The following is a 23281-nucleotide window of genomic DNA, read 5'->3' as shown; positions in this document are numbered from 1 at the left end:
GCATGTGACCAGTACTCTGCCAATGGCAAGATACTTCCACTAGTGACGTCATAATCAGGTCAGCATTCCCAGGAGGAACTTGAGGTGGGGGAAGCTTAAGGATTTGCCCAGGGTCCAACCTAAGTGGCAGACTTCGTGTCCCACTCCAGGTACCCAGACTCAAAATCTCCACTAACCGATGTTGTCTCCACCAGTAACATAGTCCACAAATGTCCGTGGAAACACTGACCACTAACTGCCAATAGGCCCTGCTGCCCTCCACACTGCCAGCATGCATGTGCCCTGCATTCAGGGTGCTCAGGCTATGGGGGCTGGGTGTCACACTCTTCCTCGAGCACGTGGATTTCAGGGCACTGGAGGTGCAGTGAGAACCGACTCAAGTGACACCTTGTCTCTCCACGTACTCTGCAGTGCCAGGCAGTTCCTGAGCTTGGGCACGTGTGGGTCTATGGCAGGTCCTTGCTGTGTGGGGACACCACAGGCAGCTCTCCTGGCTGACTGCTGGTCTGGCATTTATTTCAGGCTCTCCCACTCTTGTCTCTGACCACCACACTCCATAAGTCAGAGTCATGGGTTCATTTATCAGGTGGCCTGGCTAAAATTCAGAAACACTCCAAGGCAGGTCAGGACAAGTAAAGTTAAAGCTGGTGAAAAGCAAACCGGCCCTCATTTTGGATGGACAGGAGACAGCAGAGTTGAACAAAATGCTGCCTTTGGGAGCCTCATTTCTCCTTTTTAAAAGCAGGGATGGCGACAGTTGTATATTCAGCTAGACCATGGTCACACACATCCCTTTTTGCTCTGGAACATCCTTAGTGGCTGGCTTCATTGCTGCTGTGGGATCCCGACAATTCATTTAATTCCTCAACCCAGGTTTCCTCTGTAGAGGGGTCAGATGAGGAGGAAAGGAAAGGAAGCACTGTCTACCACAAAGCAGCCTCCTCAGAGGTGCTGGCCTGCCCTACTGGCTCGGGAGTTCTGGCAAGGTCTAGGGAGGTATTTAAAATGAACAAGGGCGGAGAAAGACATGTGGGCCTCGTGTTTGCACCCCTAAGCCCAAAGGCAGCCTCTGGCCCATATTTTAATTTTATTTTTTGGGTTAGGTTTAATGATATAAAATACAAAGATTTACAATGAGCAAAGCAAATTTCCTGGCTGAGGTACCTTGGCCCCCTAGGACACTCCCCAAACACTGGGCCTCCTGCCTCACCAAGTGGAAATTAGATTTGTGAATGGAAAAGAACAAAAGCAAACCTGTCCTTACCAATGAGACACCTGGTCTACCCTAGGGATAGGGAGGGATAGAGATCCAGCCCAGAGACCCTGAAGCAGAGGCCAGTGCACCACAAGCACAGGACCCCGCCCCCTCTAATCTCCAATGCCAGTGAGCAGTACAAGTGCAGTGGCTTCAAGGAGCTGCTGCAGAAGAAGAAACCTGCTCATCAAAGGGTATGCAGATCAACATATCACTTGTTGTTAAGTGCCATTGAGTCACTTCCTACTTACATTAACCCTGTATAAGGTTTCTAAGGAGCAGCTGCTAAGTTTGAACAACAGATCTTATGGTTCAAACCGACCTCGTGGTCCAGTGCATTATCCTACAGTGCCACACCAGTGCCATACTGTTGTTGTTGTGAAGTACTGTCGAGTCGGTTCCGACCCATAGTAACCCTGTATAGGGTTTCCAAGGAGCAGCTGGTGAGCTTGAACCGCTAACCTTGCAGTTCAAATGGCTTTGCAGTTTGGCGCATTAATCCACAGCGCCACACCATCAACATACTAAGTACCATTAAACCTACTCAGATGGCTGGTGTAGGTAACTTTTGATCCTGAGGTTGGCATAGGACCAGGCACTATTTTGTTCTGCTGTACGTAGGGTCGCTATGAGTTGGTACTGACTTGACAGTACCTAAGAATAACAGTATTATGTGATAATATTTGTTATGTGTTTTCATACTGTTATGGATCTAACTGTGTTTCCAAAATATGTGCTATAAATACTAGTCTCTATGCCTGTGGTTGTAATCCCATTTAGGAATGGGCTGTCTTTGTCATGCTAACGAGGCAGAATTAGTGTAGGGTCTATCTTCAGTCAATCTCTTTTGAGATATAAAAGAGATCACCAAGCAAATGAAAGAAGCAGAGATGGGGGAAGAGAGCTACCAAGGGACATGAAGGCTGCCTAGGGACAGAAGCTCCAAGAGGCAAGGACCTTCCTTTAGAACAGGGCTAGGTAACTTTTTTCTACCAAAATTTATAATATCATTTGTGGGTCATACAAAATTAGCAACTTAAAAATTGGGTTAAACATTTAATTCACCCCTAAAGATTTATAGCCTCGGACACTCTGTACAGGGTCGCTATGGGTCGGAACTGACTCGACGGCACATAACAGCAATGTGATGACTGGAGTTCTGGTGTGGCACCAGACTGCAAAGCCGTTTGAACTGCAAGGTTGATGATTCAAGCTCACTAGCTGCTCCTCGGAAACCCTATCCAGGGTTGCTATGGGTAGGAACCGACTCGATGGCACTTAACAACAACAATAACAGTAAAAGCAGAGTCCTGGTGTGGTGCTATGGGATAAAGCATGGGACTACAAGGTTGGCTTGAGCCACAGCCACTCCTTGGAAATCCTATACAGAGGCACTATGAGTCATAACTGACTTGATGGCACTTAACAACAATAGTGAAATCTTAGATTGCCCTGAAAAGACTGTTGGTAGAATTATGACATCAAAGGCAATTCTGGTGAGAGCTCAGAAGGAGATGAGGAGAGCTACTGAGGAAGTCTCTAATGTCTTAGAGAATACATATGGCGCCAGCAACTGAATGTTGCTAGATATGTGCTTCTGGTGAGGCTTCAAAAGAAAATTGCAAACACATGATTGGATAGTGATTTTTGTACAGTACCAAAGAATTTGTCTGAATTCTGTTCAAATGTTTGGTGGAAGGCAGAACTTGTAAGTGATAAACTTGGATATCTGGCTAACGAGATGTCTAAGCAAGATCTTAAAGGTGCCATGTACTTTCTCCTTGCAGCTTAAATATATATATTAAAAATAAATTGTGCAAAATAAAAACAGAACTTAAAGATCTAGAAAATTCTGTTGTACAAACTAAGAACATGTGTCCTATTGTATTTATCAAGGATGTGGCTACACAATCTTTTGTTGGAGAGACTAATCATCTTGGTTTCCCTTGCCTACTATTGTAAAATAGACACTTGAAGGGGAGAGGGAGGAATAGCCAGAAACATCACCAGAGAAAGCTTGTAAGTCCATCTTCAGCCTATAATTGATTGGAATACCTAAAATGGGGCTAGAACTTGCACAGTGAACGAGGCTCCCTGCAGAGCCTTTGCATTGCACAAGACCATAGGTGGAGTCCTGATCCCCATCCAGAATCTGAGGTGGGACATCTCCACTTGAAAGGGCAAGCAGACCAGTGTGGAGCAGCTAGAAGAACAGAAGATACTTCTTGAAAGAAAGACCAGCAGGAAAAGTGAAAAACAGTAACAGCAGTCCAATTGACTACTACAAGAACAAGCAAGTTTTTCCCCAGGGAGCTATCAAGGCAAGCGGTCAGGTCCCCTCAAGGCAAACCCCCTTCCAAGACTAAAACTCAAATGGAATACACTAGCAGGCATATGGTCCTGCTGCTGACCACGTTGGTCACCAATAAGGGGAAGAGGGAGAAAAACAGCAATGAAGTTGTGAACTAAGTCCGATCACATTCAATAGACTCCTGTTAACCTGGATTGAGACTTGGTTAACCAGCAATATGACGAGACCTGGGGACTCCTGGAGCCAGGGGCAGGGACATGACCCCAGAGGACTAGAATGGAGTATGAAGCATCCAGCTGATATGAAGTGAGGGGAGATGCACAAGAACACCCACACTTGCAGATAGTACCCATTTGACCTGGCATCAATGGCTGGATGATCAGAACACGACTAGAGAAAGAAAGAAGAGGGGGGGGAAATAGTAAAGCACTACAAGTGGATGAACTTGACCTATGCTTGTGGATGAAGTATGACACAGGAGTGGACAAATCTCTACAGTGAGGATCAGTCCCACCCCCTTGGTATACAGGGCCGACAGGAAGGGGGAACTTAGACATTTGCTACCCAAAATGGAGGGACTACAAAGGCAAGAAGTAACTGGCTTACAAGCTTTCAATAGGGAACCTAGCTCCAGAGGACACAGGGTAAGGTAGAACCTCCACTGAATTGTTTCCACCCCATCTGGATGGGGTTAATATAAGGTAAGGGGGATAGGACTCCTGTGGTTCAATAGGGAATGATTGCTATCAGGTCTGACAGAGAGTGTTGGAAAGGTAAATGTATATGTTTGTTAACAAAAGGAGGGGAGTGACTGATTTTGCAGTCCAGGAGCTGAGATCCCTGGAACCATCAAAGGAGAAAAGCAAAGTGCGAGACCCTGTCCAGGGAGGCAGTTACACTTGGGATGGAGACAGAGATGATAATGTGGACAGAAGAAGAAGCTGGGGACTCTGGACTCAGGGGGCAGGAGTGTGGGGTGTACCTTTTGGTTGTTTGATGATGCATACAGGGGATTGTTATCATTGCAATGAAACAAAATACTACAGGATGAATATAAAGACAATGTTCACCCATGTAAACTAACAAATAATTCACAATAAAAACTTGAAAAAAAAAAAAAAGCAATTAACCAACCACTATAAGAAAAAACCCCCATCAGCTTTGAATGAAAGGACAGAGAAAGAATGGAAGGAGAAAATTGTTTGCATCTTACAATTCTATGGGCAGAAAACAGGCCAAAGGAGCTACATCTGTTGTCCCCAAGAATAGAAGAGCCCATTCCTGCAGCAGCTCAGAGACCAGAAGAACTATTGGAAGAGTCTTCTCAGTTTCAAAGGGTGGGACCACAGCCCTCTAGGTTTTAGAGTTGAATCTTTGCCAACTTGGTTTTGTAGTATGGGGCTACTGTTAAGGAATGCTAGAATTATGGGGCTTCATTCAGTCCAAAACTGAGGAGGCAGGGCTGCTATGCCCAAGATATAGAAGAACAGGGTTTGCTGGAACTTGGGGTGGTAGGGTTGTAACTCAGATGAACAAGAAAAATGGCACTGCCCGAAGTTTAAGGAGCAGAGTTGCTGTGCCAGTGGGTTGGCCAGTGGAGTTGAAGCTCAGGACCAAGAGGCCTCTATTCCGAATCCAGTCAGTGGGTGTGGCCTACACACAGAGTCTAGAGGACAGGTCATTGTCCTCTAGATCTCAGAGAACGGGATTATGTTCATGCCTTGAGAGCTCGTGTAATTTGTTCTGCTGGGTTTTGGATTTATCCCATATTTCCCTCAAATTTCTCCAATTTGTAATGGAAATGTCTATCTTGTGCTTGTTCTACCATGGTACTTTGGAAGTAGTTAACTTGTAGTCTAGAACTAACCGGTCACAGATGAAGAGGAATTCTGCCCAAGGATGGAATAGTCTATTTGACTTAGATGGTTCAGAAGATGAGATTTAAGACTTTTGGAATGATGTAATGGGGGTCAATGCGTTTTGCAAGTGGCAAGAACATAAATTTTGGGGGGAGGGGCAAATTATAGAATGCTATACATTGAAATTAAGTCTCTCAAAAATATATATTGCAAATCCTTGCCTCATATCAGTGGTTATAATCCCATTTGGGGATGGGTGGGAGAAAAATGAGGTTGTTATGAGTCAGAACTGACTGCATGGCACCTAACAACAACAATAAAGTATGGGGTGTATCTTGAGTCAATCTCTTTTGAGATATGTTGTTGTTGTTGTTAAGTGCCATTGAGTTGGTTCCAATCCACAGTGGCCCTTATAGGGTTTTCAAGGAGCAGCTGGTGAGCTTCAACCACTGATCCTGCAGTTCAAACCAATTTTGCAATCCAGTGCATTAACACACAGCACCACACCAGACTATGAGATTAAATAAGTAAGCGAGAGAAGTAAAAATGAGGGAAAATAAGATGTCAAGCCACGTGAGAATCTCCCAGGAGCTCCTCCAGAGCTGACAGGGAGAGAAAGCCTTCCCCTTGAGCCAGCACCCTGAATTCAGACTCCTAGTCTCCTAGACTGTGAGCAAATACATTTCTTTAACAAAGTCACCCACTTACGGCAGCACCAGCTAACTAAGACACATCATTGAAATGCATCTAACTACTCCCCAGTTCCCCACCATTTCTTTTCTCCACTTTAGTTTACTTCAACTGAGAACACAAATGCACTTTTTAACCCATCACCAAATACACAAAAGAAAATTCGGTTTCATCCACCAGCCATCAGTTACCAGGCATCTTGAGGTGCCGAAAATTGGGATGAATTTACGTGGAATCACCTTCCCCACCAACTCATGGCCAAAGCAAACAACAACGATAATAACCGTAGCACCTAACATTAGCTGAGGAGTAACTATATAGCAGGCACTGTTCTAAGCCGTTGACAGTTAAACCCCATAAATCGATGAGTATTTATTGTTAATATTATCCCTATTTTACATAAGAGGAAACTGAGGCTCAGAAAGGTTAAATGGCAGAACTGGGATTCAAGCCCAGGGTGGCTGACTCCAGAGCCTCTGCTGCCTCTTGGGCAGCCATCTTGACTCAGAGCACTCACCACCAAGACAGTGCATTCCAGTGCAAGGCATTACACCTACTCCTCATTGACTGACTCTCTTTATCTGACCTTTCACATTTGTGACAATAGTAGAAAGCCTATGGTCAGGCTAGTTTGTGTATTAACAAGATGGCAGGCATAGCAGCAATGGTGATGGAATGTTCTCTCCCTCAAGGAGGGTCTCAGGGCAGCCCCTGGGAAGCTGCGCTGTGTTGTCCTGTGCCTTCCCTCCCTCCTACTGGTGGGGGAGCCACATCCAGCAGCCACCTGAAGCTGACTGGCTTCCTCTGTGGCCATGGCCTCTGGGCAGATGTGCAGGCAATACAGCCAGTAGGCACCTATTTGCCAGTTCTGGCCTCTCAGCTCCTAAACAGCCTGAGGCCCTGCAGCTCAAAATGGCTGTGGGGGAGGAAAGAAAGAGGTACCGGAGAGTGCTGGAAGAAACGCAGGTGGGTTTCATGACAGCCCAAAGTGAGCCTGAGGTTTCCATCTCTCAGGAGGCTGGCACGAGGTCAAAGTTCTAGCACCCTCATAGGAAGCCCTGTGCCTCAGTGACTCGCCAGGCAGAGCAGCTTTGGTGATATAATGCAGGGTGTGCAGGGGTGGGAGGAGAGCCCGGGCGGTCAGCTGTGTCTCCTCCACGCCTCCTTCTCCACAGAGGAATAATCCACAGCTGGACTTGTCACAGTGACGGACACATCAGTACATCTTAGCTGATTTTTGAATCATGACTTGTTCTTTGGAACCTAACCATGTTGCTAAGTGAGGAGTGGATGTTTTTGGGTCAAAGTCCTTAGGGCAGGGAAAGAAATTAAGGTATGTGGTAGTTATTCCTACATGCACTGGTCCTGTATTGGGGACCTTTACCAACTTCACTCTATTGCAGTAACCCAAGGGTCCAGCAGGTTCGGAACCCAGGTCAACCTGCCTCCAGAGTGCCTCTCTAGAGTGAAACAAAGTCAGGGACTACAGTTCATAGTGGAAGGCGTCTGAAGCAGTACACAGCTGAGTTTGTCTTGGAGCAGTTACTTCAGCTCTCAGAGCCTCAATTTCTGCCCATGAAAGGAAAGGGGGAGGAACGGCCTCCACCTGGTCAGCTTGGCCTGAGAACCCGCACAGCACATGGTTAGTAAGCAGTGCTACTATCACAGACCACAGGTAAGCCAGTCAGAGGAAGTCTGGAGGGCAGCAAAAGCCCAACATTCAATGGTTGCTCCATTTCTCTGCAAAAGCCTACATCTACCCACCTACTTACCTGTGATGGAGCAGAGCTTTTTACATATATTCATCCTGGCGTGGCACTGTGGCTAAAGCACTGGATTGGTCAATTTGAACCACAAGGTCAGCAGTTCAAATTCACCAGCCACTCCTTGGAAACAGGGTCACTATGAGTTGGAACTGACTCAACCTCACTTAACAACAGCAACAACAATATAACATATGTAAGAACCCTATGAGATAGGGTTTACAACTATCCCAGTTTTAAACAGAGAGGGGGTATGACTTGCCCCCAGGTAGAGGTGGCGCTGGTTGACCTAGACATCCATCTCTATGACTTTTGTCCACCTTTAATGAGTCCCAGGCTCTGCCCTTGCTTTGCCCCCTGCAGCCAGTGCAGGCTGCCCTCAAAGGCCTTCCACAAAGATTCACTAAGCTCTCATTCTGGTAATCCCCCCTGCAAAGGCATGTCCACAAGTAGGCAGCCCTCTGAGCCATGCTCTCTGAGATTTCCAGGGCTACCTTGCTTTTGAGAAAGACAGACATGAAAATCTATGCACGTGACTATTTCTAATGTAGTAACCAGGCATTTTCCCCCTAAGTTGTGAAAAAAAAAAAAAAAAATCTACATATGACAATCAGGTTTGTTATGATTTACAGAAAATCAAAGACAAAGGGGAACTTTTTTGTCTTGTTTTTTGCTATGACAGGTTTAGAAATTTGTTGTACTACATTGATTCAATTTTCCTTGATTTCAGCCATCTTTCAATAATGCAACCTGCTTCTGCGAGCTGGGTATACAAGAGAAAACCCAAAGGAACTGAGAATATTGAAATGGTTCTACCATTTCCATCTTTGAGACAAATGTTCCTCTCCGAGGAGAGCTGGCTGCAAGCATGTGACTGCTTAACGACCTTCTATACATAAAAAACGATGCACACACTTTAATGCCGCCTTATGAAAACAGGGAACCAGCACCACATTTGACCTCTGGTTTGATGCTATTATCTTTAGAGTTATCAGAGGTGCTCTGATCTTGGGTTTCTTTAGTTTCTTATTAGGAAAATATGCAAACCATTTCACACCAAGCTGTGTGCGTCTTGTCTGTCCTCTAAATCACTAGAAATGTGGACAATTTCACAAAGTCCCTACTGGTAAAGGAGCTTTGTGAAGGAGAAAAAAAGTCGACTCCATACCCACCTTTCCCCACCCTCACCTTGTCTAAGCATAGACATTTTTTAAAAAATGAAACAGAATTGATCATTCTGTCACTTAAAACCTTATGCCTTAGAGAAGACAAGGAGATGTCTATCTGACTTGAAGTAATAAATACATTAACACTGAGTTTCTTCTTCTAAGAAATAAATGTGAGTGAAATCAAAGTGTTTTCTCAGAAAGGTGCCTCTGCCTCTAGGTCCTTCCTGCTTCTGGAATGATTCTGAATGGAGGATGAGAGATTTTGGGCAAGTGGCCACCAGGCCAACCTGCCTCTACTAGCGTACTTACTTCTTTTTCAATTTCTGCCAGAGATTTGATGGTGATTCCCAAGAGATCGAAGGGTTGCATCTGAAAACACATAACAAGTCACCGTCACAAATGGCTGGAATCTACTCCTTCATATTTTCTTGCATGCATAAAGATTGTGAAATCTCAGGCCGCCTTATGAGATCTAACATAGTCTCCATCCCCTTTCAACAGCATGCAGGAAAAACAGGGACACGCCAACGTGACTCTTAATTATTTTGTTGCTATAACTACTTGCCATGGAATCAAATTAGACTTGTGGTGACCCTGTGTGTACATAGTACAACTGTGTTCCCTAGGTTTCAAAGCTGTGAACTTTTGGAAGCAGATTGCCTGGTCTGTCTTCTGAGGTGCCTCTGGGTGAGTTCAAAATGTTGGTAGCTGAATCATTTGCACCGCTCAAGGCCTTCTCGCTAATCATTAGTGAGGACAAGCAGACAAGCTGTTAGAACTGATAACAGCCTTAAAAAAATGTGACTGTCAACATGGGCTGGTTCCTTGTGGCACAGGGGCACTGCTTGGTCCTCTGAGTATAGCACTCAGGAGATGAGAAAGCTGGCAAGGTTTTGCCCTCTCCTGCCCTTTAGGAGGAAGGAGACCAGAGGCTGCCCTGATTGCTGTCTCTATGGGCAATGGGTCTAAGGAATTCCAGGAGGCAGGAGTGGTGTTTCCTGTTCAGGACTCCTTGGGATCCAGGGGCAAATGTAAGGTAATGAAATAACTGCCCATAAATTACCATTTCAGAACTCAATGATGGTTAACAAAAACAGTAACATTGCATTTTAATGAGTGTTTCTATAATTTTATGAAGATGGGACCTTTTCTTATGAAAATGCTGGCTTTTCAATGGACTTGGGTATTTTTTAAGCAAATAAAGCACACATAAATCCCTCAGTGTTAGATTCTTTTCCAGGTCATGCATGTTCTTTCTAAAAATAGGGTCATCACAGTGAGCATTAACTAGTGGTCCAGAGGGGGTCGGCTGAAAGGTACAGGGAAGAGGGCTGAGGTGGTCCTATGAAGTCACTGGTCTCCTTCCCCTGTGGGCTCTCAACTCAGCCTTCTGTATCCTGGGATAAACAGGTGAAACCCGAGAAATTCCTACAAAACCCTAGGGGCCATCGTGGTTCTGAACTGCAGCCCAGGGCTAGAGAGCCAGGCTAGAGAGCCAGGCCGGAGCCAGCCTGAACTCTGCCAGTGAGTATTTCCATGGGCCGACTCTGGTTTCCAAAGACTGGGATTTAAGATCCGGTTCAGCGCTTCCTAAGGCTCAGGTTAAATCGCTACATTATTTCCTTTCCTCACCGGCTAGAAGGCAGCGTGGGCGATCCCTCCTTGCAGGGCTGTTGGAGGCTTAAATGGGGGAACACACGTAGAGCGTGGGGCACTGGGTTGGCTGCGAGGAGCGCTTGCTGAGTCGGCAGTGGCCCGGCAGCCGCACATTCGCCAGGGCAATCTTGGGACCAGGCCACGGATTAGACACAAGTTCCTGGAGCTGCTCTGCCAGTAGCCACAAAACAGTTTGGCTCTCTCCTAGCTGCCAGGCCAAGTGGCAAGAGTACAGAGGCCGCCTGCCCGCTCGGCCGCACTGCCTAGGATCCAGCAGCGGCCCAGCTGTTGTATCATTAGGCTCTAACTACCCCACTAAACTTTCCCGATTGGAACTGGTAAGCAGGACAGAACAGCCTCTCCAAGGGAAGGAAGCGGGAGAGGCGCCAGGGTCTCTATGGCAACGCGGCCCAGTGAAGCCGGCTGAAGTTACTCACGCTCGGCATGTCGCGTCACAAGCATTTTTCAAGATTAAGCTGCTTACCAGAAGGGTTCAGAGGAGCCCTATTATATTTCATGAAAATGGAAACTACAGAGCAGGTCAAATCACAAGCCGGGTGGTTTTTAAGCTGGATCCAAGAAAAACACTGAAGGATTCTTTAGCTGATGCCCAAACCGGGACCTTCACATTTATTAGCGTCTCAAATCAAACTTCAGCAGAAAGGATAAAAATCGGGAGCAAATCCAGTGAGTCGACATGAACCGGGATTACACAGCTGAGAAAGGGCCACTGTCATCCTGGGGCAACACCAACCAGGTGTGCCAGGCCACCAGCAGCCTTCTCCCACTGTGCTCACTGCTGTGTGGGCCGGGCACCCTCCATAGCCAGTTTCTAGCTCACTCAGCCTCTCTGTCGTTGGAGACAGCTCGGGAGTTCGCTCATCTGTGTGGACTCAATGTTGGCCCAGGGTGCGCACCCCCTGCTTTAAGGGGCAACCCCCAGCTGCAAGGCACTCAGCACCACCTAAAAGCCTCTGTATTTGAGCAAAGCATGCAGTTATAAGCAATGCAGCAAAGACTATGGGAAACGAGGCAACAATATACAACCTTTTCTGTGGTATACTGTTATGTTGTTGTTGTTGTTAAGTGCCGTCGAGTTGGTTCCGACCCATAGCGACCCTGTACAAGGTTTCCGAGGCTGTAAATCTTTACGAGAGCAGAACGCCTCATCTTTCTCCCGAAGAGCGGCTGATAGTTTCCAACTGCTGGCCTTAAGGTTCGCAGCCCGATTCGTAAGCCCTACGCTACCAGAGCTCCTTATATTGTTACAGTTAAATAAAAAACAGCGAAACTCCTCACTAAGCTGAATCTGGTAAGGGCAGACATTTACAACCTATGGAGTTCAGTCAAATTGACCCTCACAGCTGAAATGAAAAAACTCAGCTGCATCTGTCTAGTTCACTCCCTCTCAAGGCTCATCCATTCTTTCACCTCTCAAGCACCTACGCTTCCCTGGGATAGATCGTTTAGATGGAGGCAGGAGTGCTAGGGCCCCTGGGAATGCTGGCATGCTGTGGAAATCAAGAGGGAAGGCGCTTCCGGCTGGGGTGGAAGCAGGAAAGGGCAATCATGCTTAAGACTTACACTTTCTGGAACGCACGAAAACTTCTCTGAAATCATAAAAGGCACACCATCCATCGCTGAAAAAGAGAGAAAATAGCATTGAAGATACTACTAGTGTTCAGTAACTGAAGACGTCTACACAGCGGCTAGGGGAAAACAGGTGCCACCCTGCTCCCAGGGGTGCACAGGCTAATGAGTGGATCAGTTGGAGTCTAAGCCCTGCATGCCCCTCAACACCAGGTAGGTATGCAGGCAGACACAAGCTTTGGGAGCAGTGAGGGAGCCTAGAATCTTTATCAAGGAGTTGTAATTCAGGTCTGTGAGGATTGGGAGCCACATGGAGCAGGCAGAGGTGAAGAGGGGCTAAAGGCTGGCTTGTGAGGATATAGGCAGGGAGCATGTCACTATAGTCTCTAAGTTAAGACTAGATGAGGCAGTGGTGGCTCAAAGGTAGAATTCTTGCCTTCCGTGCAAGAGACCCAGGTTCAATTCCTGGCCAGTGCACTCACTGCAGCCACTCCCTTCTGACAGTGAAGGTTGCATGTTGCTAGGATGTTGAACAGGTTTTAGCGGAGGTTCCAGACTAAGACAGACTAGGAAGCAAAGCCTTTGGGAACCTACCTCTTTCTGAAAATCAGGCAATGAAAACTCTACGGAACACAACAGTCGTATCTACAATGAACATGGGATGGTGCAGGGCCAGGCCTGAGGTCTCAGGAGTCAGAGACAGCCTTGATGGTGGCTAACAGCCAAGCTAAGACTAATCATATTGGGGCCATGGGGGAATTCTAAATTGAAGGAAAGAGTAAGTTAAGGAATCAGACAGACTGGGTTTGAATCCCAGTTGTGACTCCAGACAAGCTTCTCCCCAGCTTAAACAAGATGGCACCCCTCAAGTTAGAGGTTGCTCTGTGAGTTAAAAGTGGTGTGTGTGAAGCGCTTGCTCAACCAGTGGTGCTCAAAGGTGAGGGCTGCAGGGCTATCGGCATTAAGTCTCATTCACTCCTGGTATTTCACTCCTGGGCTGACTCAAGGCTCATCAGTCAGCTTGGTCTTAAAAAGAAACATTGGAGAAAGAGCGTGAAATGGCTACATACCAAGAGCCAAGGGTCCAATGGAGCAGCTGGGTGATGGTGGGAAAGTGGAACAAGACTACCTTGCCTCTTTCCAATCCCCTACCACTCTCAAATGTGTCCCCAGGCCATCCTCATCTAGGGTATACTGAGGAACATCTAGGGTATACTGAGGAAACCTCTGCCGAAGTATGACTCCATTAGCATCTTCCCCAGATAGGCATCCTTATTAACGGTACCATTAGAGCAGGGTCTGATATCACACTCAGGGCTGGAAGCCCTGCATGTTGGAGATGTGGGCCATATTTGACAAAACATGAGGCACAGTACTGGCTACTAGGATAGACAGCCACACCTTCTAGAGTCTGGCTTCTCCTTTGTTGTTAAGTGCTGTTGAGTCTGTTACAACGCAGTGCCCCTGTGTAGGGTTTCTGAAGAGTGGCTTGTGGGTTTGAACTGCTGCCCTTATGGTTAGCAGTTCAGTGTGTACCCTACAGCACCATCCCAAGACTCCTTTAGGTTTCTCCTTTAGGTCTGAATAAAGTCATAAATGAGCAAAGGTCAAAGTCAGCCATGCTGGTCCCAGTCACTTGTACCAGGGACCTCCAGCCCAACAGCCGGTGGCAATGGCGTCATCTTAAGGATGACAAAAACAAGCAAACAAAAAACGACAGTTGCCAACGAGTTGATTCTGAGTCACAGAGACCCCTTATGTGTCAGAGTAGAACGGTGATCCATTAGGTTTTCAATGGCAGATTTTTCAGAAGTGGCTTGCCAAGCATTTTTTTTTTCTGAGATTCCTTTGGGTGGGCTAGAACTTCCAAACTTTCAGTTAGTAGCTGAGTGCTTCACTGTTTGCACTGCATAGGGACTCCCTGAGGGTGATGGTTTCCTGGTAAATTATGGTTGTAGGAAGAAATGAAGTGCGCACAATCGAAGCCTTTGCAAGTGGGCTCACTGGGAAATGACATCCTAAGATTGAGAGTCCTCTGTTATATAACTGGTGAATAATATTTTGGTCCTAAGAAAGAAAAATACCAGAAGCAGAAAGAAAAATAGGGGATAAGACACACAAAAAAAGGGAAAAAAAAAAAATTGGAACAAATCCTCTTTTCAGAGAGATGAACCAAATGACTCATTTAAAACTGCATTCATAATTTATTTCAGGAAAAAAAAAGATAAGCTTGATGCAAAAGAAATGGCGCAGCTGGCCCTAGCTGTTGCACTGGAAGCTGCCTTCCCTCCTTTGATGGCCACTGCCCAAAGCTTGACTGCCTGGCTTTGATGGCGACATCTGTGATCAGAGGCCTTTTTCCATCCTAGGTGTCGCCAGCAACCTGCCATGAACTTCCAGAAGATAACAGGCTAACAGCTGAGAGCTGGGTGACAATTTCCTAGAATGGAGGAGGGAAGCCCTAATGATCTTATATATCACACACTCAAATAATAACTTGTGAAATCTCTGAGCACATAGCATGTATAGTTATTTACATCTGAAAAAAATCATCACTGAACAGAGGACCCTGGAAAACTATAAGAGAAGGAGACCAATTCCTGCTCAAGAGCCAACAAGAGGTCACGTGCTCCTTCTCAGTTCCCACCACTGTCTGTGAACTCTGACCACTCCTGGTGCACTGAGCACACACATCATTTCTGATCATTTTACAGACTGGGATGCAGAGGTTCAGAGAGGGTCTGGAGCTCGCTGAGGTCACATAGGCAGACAGCAGTGACTCTGAAACCCTTGGCCTTCCATTAGGTATAGATGGGATTTCTGAGAACAAATCTGGTACTGCTTCCACACCATGGCCCTTCATGCTTGTAACTACCATTATCATGACCTCCCTTAGTCTCTTTTATAGGCTCTTTCTGATAAGACACAGGGACCAGAAGTATATGTATGAATAGTACAAAATCAGTCCCATTACCATCTCCTCTCCAATCCTACCACTTTCCTCCTGGGCACTCAAGTTTGAGTGCTACTTCACCTGTCTTTGGAAATCCCAAAGCCCATTTTGTTCACTTTTGCTATGACCCTTGTCACTTCTCACAGCTTCTCTCGGCCCACTAGATAGATGGCAGTGTCATGTCAGAGGTCTCCTTGAATCCCCAGGGCACTTTCATTGGTAATTTTCAATAAGCACATTTTCAGCACACATCACCAACTTGAGAACCCACTGATTATTCAGAAGGCTTTCTGTCTTTGATGTTTAAGGATCTTACTTGTGTTTCAGGTTTCTGATAAGATATGGTGAACTGCTCCCTCTCACTGCTGACAGTTACTTCTATCTAAATGTCAATGTGTATTTTGAGAACTTGTGTTTTAAGAAGGTGGTAAAGTGGCCTGCAAAGATCCAATTACATCGAGTAGGCTCACAAGTAATTTCCTCATAAGGAAACTTCTAGAGGAGGCTAAAGGTGGGAATGACCAAAAGTGAAATCATTATGGGAACATACCAGCCCATATGGAGAAAATAAAAGGCAATTGCATTGCTGAGAGACTGAGAAGCCAGAGCCAGCTGTGAATGCAGACTTGCGGACACAGTCCAGTGGGCCAGCACTTCTGCTGACTGTGCATAATAGCAGAGGAACAAAGAGGGACACCTATGCAGTCCTCACCTGACCACACGAAGCTAGGGAGAGGGACAGAGCTGTGGGATAAAGGACCATTGATCTTAGAGTTCTTGACAGGAAGATGGGCCCAGCTAGATGTTCTTCCTATCCTTCTAAAAAACAGACTTTAATAAACCCCGAGGAAAATAAAGGCTTTTATGGGCTAACACTTAGGATGCAGGATCGTCTCATCATGAATGTACTTCCCTCTTAACACATGGAGTCCCTTAAAATGGGAGCAGGAACCATCAGGAGTCAATAAAAGTTGGTTGCATAGATAATCTTCAGACTAAATTGGATTTATTTTAAAAATCTGCTATAATAAGAATTATGGTATATGGAAAACATTTGCTAGAATTTCTCATTTACCCATGGGAACATGATGGGCAAATGTACTGAATAGTGTTAGGATTAGGAGACTCTCTAAGTGGTAGGAATAGATGCTGATGAAGCTGATTAATAGATTGATGATGACCTGGTGAGAGCTCTCTGGAGGTACCCAGGACTTTAACAGTGGTTCAGCTGAAGATCTACAAAGCATGCTTGTCTAGTAATTGGCTAATGGGCAACCTGGAGGACAGTCTATAAACTGGATAAAGGGTAGAATCCAATGAAGATCTCCAAAAGTTGGGATTATGTTTAACAGGTGAATGTAAAGCTCTGTACTTAAGGTCCAAAATATGTACTATGTTAGATGGAATAAAAGACACAAGATACATGGAATAAAGCAGAAGATATGAAAAAAGACTTTGAGGTTGTACTTGAATAAACCAATAATGCAATTTGAGCCTTTTTTTTTTTTTTTTTTTAAAGAGGCAGGTGTCATGGAAAATTACAGTCCTACAGTCCTGTTCCCCAGGATAAGGGAGCCACCAATCTTGGTGCTTGGAGTTTGGAGTGCAGTGTTTAGTGCCAACAGCCTACGGTATGGATTAAACCTTGTGTTCATAAAGAAAACGAAGATCCTCACCACTGAACCAATAAATAACACCAAAATAAATGGAGAAAAGATTGAAGTCGTCTAAGACTTCATTTTGCTCAGATCAACCATTAACAGTCATGGAAGCAGCAATCAAAAAATCAAATGACATATTCAAATCTGCTGCACAAGACCCTTTTAAAGTGTTCAAGAGCAAAGATGTCAGTTTGAGGACTAAGTGGCGTCTGACCCAAGCCATGGTATTTTCAATAGCTTCATATGCATGTGAAAGGGACAGTGAATAAGGAAAACTGTAGAAGAATTGATGCATTTGAGCTACTGTGTTGGAGAAGAATATTAGAAGTACCATGGACTGCTAGAAGAACAAACATATCTGTGTTGGAAGAAGTACAGCCAGAATGCTCCTTAGAAGCTAGGATGGTGTGACTTTGTCTCTCATACTCTGGACATATTATCAGGAAGGTCCAGTCTCTGGAGGAGGAAGAAAGAATCAGTGAAAAAGAGGAAGACACCCAAGGAGAGGGATTGGCACAGCGGCAGCAGCTATGGGCTCAAGTCTAACAATGATTGTGAGGATTGTGCAGGACCAGGCAGTGTTTCATTCTGTTGTGCATAAGGTCACTCACAATGAGTTGGAACTCAAGACGGCACCTAACAACAACAACATCAGGTTTAATGCTCTAGGAAGGCATGGTCCTGTCTATTTTTTGTTTACCATCACCTGCACGCTGTACCTCCAGAGTCCAGCACTGTGCCCAACATGTGGTAAGTGCAGCAAGAGAGGGAGTTAGTTCAGGTAAGAGAAAACTTGAAGATGAAACCAATTAACTGTCAAATCAAATAATCAAATATTTCCTGAGCTGTCACAAGTGAAGTTAGGTAGAGAGTACATAGTGGAGATGGTCCCCTCCTTTGAGGAAGATGCAATGGGCTGACTCCACCGCAGTGTGATAGTGAGCAAGCAGAGCTGGTGGCAAGTGTTCAGGCTGACGGCTACTTGTTGAGAAAGCTATGGAAGTATTTTGTATGCTGGGTTGAAAGCTGACCTATGGGACTGTTAAATCCCCTTCTAATTCTATAACATCTAGTTCTACTCCCTGTATCTGGGAAGCCTCTCCATATTTTAAAATATCTAGATGTTCACCAAACATAATTCTTGAAATCAATGGCACAATTTTTCATATGTTCTAAAAGAATGTTCATAAATCAGCTCCATTTTAGCTTCTCATGGGGTAGCCAGGTTTCCTGCTTTCCTTTCTTTTTTCTGAGCTGATGCCCGTATTTTGTCTTTGCTAGTATTTTAATGCTGAGAGACTCTGATACTCAGGCTAGTATTTAGTATACTGCTTAGTCCTACTCAACTGTTAGAGATGCTGAAGACAGAGCGATGATATAGCTCTCCTGAAGCCAGTGTTTAGCGTGTCCACTTTCATCCCCTGATCTGCCCTCCACACCAGCCTGAGATTCTCAGAGTGATACTACCTGATCAATCCACAGTTGTAACCCAGAAACAGACACTGTGACTGTTCTTGTCACATTAGCACCAAACCCAAAACCTAATTTGTTGCCATCAAACCCACTGCCATCTAGCTGATTCCAACTCACAGCGACCCGATAGGATGCAGTGCTATAATCTTTATAAAAGCAGACGGTCATATCTTTCTCCTGTGGAGTGGCTGGTTCATTTGAACCATTAATGACATCAAATGGTGCTAATTTCCATGGCACACAGTGGTCCTCTCTTCAGATCCATCGGTTCCCAGTTTGACATAAAGAAAGCTCCCCCAAACTTGGGTGATAATGGAAATTTTCCTTTTGCCCAGATCTACAAAGGAGAATAAGGACAATGGAATCCACATTTTCTGGAGACATGAAGGCTGATGAGCACCCAAAACTACTGCCCTGAGATAATCTTTAAACATTTAACTTTTGATGTCTTCTTTGAACCAAAAAAGAAATTATTTTAATTAGTAAAGTATGTCTGCTTTAGCACTGTGCTCTTTTAAAGAATTATTTATGTGAGATCAAACTGACAATGGTAACTCAAAGTTCAGATGGGAAGCTCTGGGGCAGTAAATGTAAGAGAATGGTGGTGGGATAATGTGTGACTGGTACATCTGAATCACTGACCTTGGGGTTAGCAGTCCAGTGCTTATCCTACAGTGCATCAAATTTAACCCTCAACACTGTCATTTGCATGTTAAATTTAAGGAAAGCAGGGCTTAGTGACTTATGTAGCTTGTTCAAGATCTCACCACTAGAAATGGAGCCAGAATTCTCAACCGGGGTCTAACTGTGGTAGCGCTGCAGTGGGGTATGGTGGGGTAAGGATGGGCCCAGGGGTTTAACATACTTGCGTTTTAATTCCCACTCAGCAGGCAGTGGGTATGTGAATGCCACTTCCCCTTTCTGAGCCTTAGTTACTTTATCTGTAAAATGGGTTATTGTGAGAAGTGAATTCAAGACCAGGAAAGGAAGAGCCCAGCACATAATGAGTGGTGCTCAGTAAGCACTGGGTTCTGTTTCCCTCACTCTCTAACCCAAAGCTATTTGCCAGGCACATTTCCTTTCAGTATGGGGGCCAGTTTTTTTCTTCCTTTTTTTTTTTTTTTTTTTTTTTTGTGTGTGTGTGTGGGGCAATTTTAACAAAACGCTGATACATGGCATGGAGCAACATACAGCAGATGAAAGCAAGGATGTGCCGCGGGCTCCGTAGCGCAATTAGCATTCTCCTAAACAAACGAGCTTCAACAGAGCTGTAATTAAGCAGGCCTGTAATTAAGTATATGCCCTTTATCATAACGATCATGCTTAAAAATGGCATGATGCATGGAACTCTGTTATTAATGCTGTAATCCCAAACTGAAGTGCGAGTACATAGAAATCAGTGTGTCAGGCCTGTCACTAGACTGTTTGTAAAATACATTAGAGAAAAAACCCAGGAAACAATGAGCTCATTCAACTGTTCTTTTTACAATCAGGCACTACAAGTCAAGAGGATTGTGAATGCTTACAGGTTCTGCAAGGTTTAAACAAATAAAGCTCTAATCTGTTACTATACTAATCCCACCTCCTATTTTAAAGAAGCAAAGGGGATATTTTTCCTCCCCCCAACCAACTGACCTGAATACCTGCCTTTGCTGCTTTTAGGGAAGCAGTGCAATTTGCATGCTGTATTTGTTTGGACATAAAATTGGATTCCTGCTTGTACAGACAGCTCTGCTATGAATCTGTAGAACTTTGCCTGGCAACAGGATAAGATTATAGCTCTTATGTCCTCCCCTTGCCTGGAAACTATAATTTCACTTGCCTAGGCAATCCCCCAGAGTCCTCCCTTGGTTCTCCCTTCCGAACACATACCCTCTGATGTCTGAGGGCTCAACACACAAACCAACGACTGACCAATTTCCAAGGGCTCCAGACCCAAGACCACCCTTGGAATGCCCACAACTGCCCCAGGCTGCCAGCCCCTTTTCTCACTGACATCTCAATGAGCAGAAAAGGCTAGGGAATACTTGAATCAGCTCATGTACTAATTTCAACATGTTTGATAAAGAGAGTCATAAAATCATGTGCTAAAAAAGTAAAAGACTTCATTACCAGTACTTCAATTGTTATCTGCTTAAAGTTGTCAAGCGGTGTTAAGTGAACTTGAGTAATAATACTTCAAAAGTACTTGCAGAGATGATGGGGAACAATGTGGCTTATTGGCAGGTAGTCATTTTCAGAATAAAATTAAATGCAATTGGAATGGTGGGAGGTCTTTAATTCTGTGTACCTGCTCAGGGCTCAGAGCTGTAAATAATCAGCAACCCCGACCCTTTCTTCTCCCCTTTCCTGCAGTGCTTCAAAAGTCCTTTACAATTTGTGATGGGAAAAATGCCAGCAGCTCAAGATCTCAAGGCCACTTCTCAATACTCATTTGCAAACCAAAACACAGAGCCTGTTATGCTTTCTTGGTGATTTCACTTAGGGGATATTCCTTGGAAGATCTTGGTAGATGCCTCCAGAGCTGTCTTCTCAGTGACATTCCAATTGAGTTTGCATAAGGCCAGCAACTTCCTTCTGGATCCCGAAAGTAATTAGTTTTGCCACGTTATTCATAAGCCAAAAGCCACAGTGAGAGCCCCCAAGGCCCCTCTGCGCACCCCCCCCCCACGGGGACAGCATCGTGTTGGGGAGGAAACATGGTACCAAGAGCAGACAGCCATGAGCGCCAAGCCAGGCTCAGCCACATGTTGTATGTGTGGCTTTTGGCAGGTTACTTAGCCCCTGAATCAGATTTTCAACTGTCAAATAAGGAACTCGAGCCTATTCTGCACACTGATGAAGAAATGAAATAGCAAATAGGATGCTCTCACTACATGATGGCAGTGGTTACTATCTGGATTGTTAGGAAGTTTAAATGAGATTAAGAACACAGAAGTGCCAGGTATATAACTGAATGAACAGCAGCAGCTACTACTGCTCCTATTGCTACTGCAACACCAGAGGAAACACAGGCCCATTTAAACATTTCGATCTGCTTTTAAATAAAAAGATTATACAAGCTGTGGGCCTTGAGTATCTGAAGGCTTTTGAAGGTGTGGCAGCCATGTTTGCTGAGTTGTAGTTCATTGGATCGTCCAGACCACAGCTCTCCCTGCCATCTGTCATCCCCGGGGTTACAGGTCACATTCAACTTGCAGGAACAAGGCCCAGGCAAGGCTGCTTAACGTCCCCTGGTAAAAGCCCTAACAGCAAAGTAAAGGAAACTGTCCTGGTGCCAGGAGGGCTGCAGGGAAGGCTTCAAAATACACAAAATATCTTCACATAACAAATGAATATTCTCTAATGTTCCATCTGACATGGACAACTAGAAGGCCTCTTTTTCTTACACACATGCATGCACCCCTCACTCCCCCCCCCCCCCCCCCCAATCTCTGCACAGGACACCTGACAGCAATATCCCTTCAGGTCTTTGAACAGGTTCATTCTGGTTTGAATCACTGATGAAAATCTGTATTTCCACCCCAGATATACCGAATCAAAATCCACATTTTAACAAGATCCTCTTGTTTTTAACAAGATCTGGGGATCAATAAGACTCTCCTGGGGATCTTATTACAATGTAATTTCTAATTTAGTATATCTGGGGTGGAATTGAAAATTCTCAGCAGGGAGTCAAACTAGAGTGAACCAGTGCAAAGTTTCTATTTTTTAAAGTTAGCCAAGTGACCCACTTCACCTTTCACACCCCCATGTATCCTGAGAGAAGCTGGAGAGCCAACCAGCTCTCCTACCTATTGCTTCCGGAGCAGTCCTGCAAGGGGGGCCAAGGGGCACTATGCCAGACCACACCTCACATAGGCATAGGGCAGTTATCTCCAGGTTGTGGAGTGGGGGTATGGGGTGTGTGTGTGTGGAGTCCACAGAGCCTGCTGAGGATAAAATTCAAGTAAGCAACACTTTTCCATATGAATAAAAAATTGCCTCGATTGTTGAGGGGTTACTGGGTATGCCACCTTGTGTTCATACTTGATGTTCATGGTGAACAAATACAGGAAATGCCTCAGTGGGACTGAGAGCAACAAAAGGGGCTTTGTAAATGCAGAACCATAAATTCCAATGAAGGTATGTGACCACTAGGAGTGATGCCATTCCTCATTCTAATCCCGGTCACTACTGTGTTAAACACCACCTGAAACCACTGAGCCATGTCCTCTGCTGGCCCAGCATCAGATGCATCTGGGGAAACCACAGGCAGGAAGGTACACTTTCTTGTTTCATTTTTTCACATTCCATAAACCAATTCCTGTATTCAATTGTATCTGTCTATGACTCCATATGATAAGCACTGAACTGCAAACTATAAGGTCCACAGTTTGAACCTGCCAGCAGCTATGTGGGAGAAAGATAAAGCTTTCTGCTCCTGCAAAGATTTAAAGCCCTGAAAACCCTGTATAGGGTCACTGAGTCAGAACCAACTCCACTTTACAATCTATACATAGAGAGAGTGTGTGTGTGTAATATTCAGAAACAACTCGATGGCACTAAATAATCTCTATATAAAGAGAGTATGTGTGTGTATGTATTGTTGTTAACTGCTGTCTAGTTGTTTCTGAATATTAGTGACCCTGTATAGGGTTTTCAAGGAATGACTGGTGGGTGTGAACCACATAACTTGTGATTAGCAGTCCAGTGCTTATCCTACAGTGTCTCGCATAAATATATATACATATATGTTGTTGTTGTTGTTATGTGCTGTGGAGTCGGTCCTGACTCATAGCGACCCTGTCAGGGTTTCCGAGGCTATAAATCTTTACAGGAGCAGAACGCCTCATCTTTCTCCTGCGGAATAGCTGGTAGTTTTGAACTGCTGACCTTGTGGTTTGCAGCCCTATTCGTAA

At 45.0% G+C, this 23281-nt stretch overlaps 1 protein-coding gene and 1 non-coding gene across 2 annotated transcripts in view; one reads left to right on the top strand and one right to left on the bottom strand.

The window, feature by feature from the left end:
* The window catches only part of MVB12B (multivesicular body subunit 12B), a 239734-nt gene that overhangs the window by 14686 nt on the left and 201767 nt on the right, over positions 1-23281 (bottom strand). Inside the window, exons 8-9 of the mRNA XM_006834971.1 lie at positions 12288-12343; positions 9357-9416 (exon numbers count right to left, since the gene is read on the bottom strand). Coding sequence (XP_006835034.1) covers positions 9357-9416; positions 12288-12343 — 116 coding nt within the window. The remainder of the gene's footprint in view (positions 1-9356; positions 9417-12287; positions 12344-23281) is intronic.
* On the top strand, positions 12700-12770 carry TRNAG-UCC. Its single transcript has one exon. It is a non-coding gene; the product is annotated as a tRNA-Gly (tRNA).

Source organism: Chrysochloris asiatica, unplaced genomic scaffold (assembly GCF_000296735.1).
Source record: "Chrysochloris asiatica unplaced genomic scaffold, ChrAsi1.0 scaffold00014, whole genome shotgun sequence".
NCBI lineage: Eukaryota > Metazoa > Chordata > Mammalia > Afrosoricida > Chrysochloridae > Chrysochloris > Chrysochloris asiatica.
This window is presented reverse-complemented; position numbering and strand designations above follow the sequence as displayed.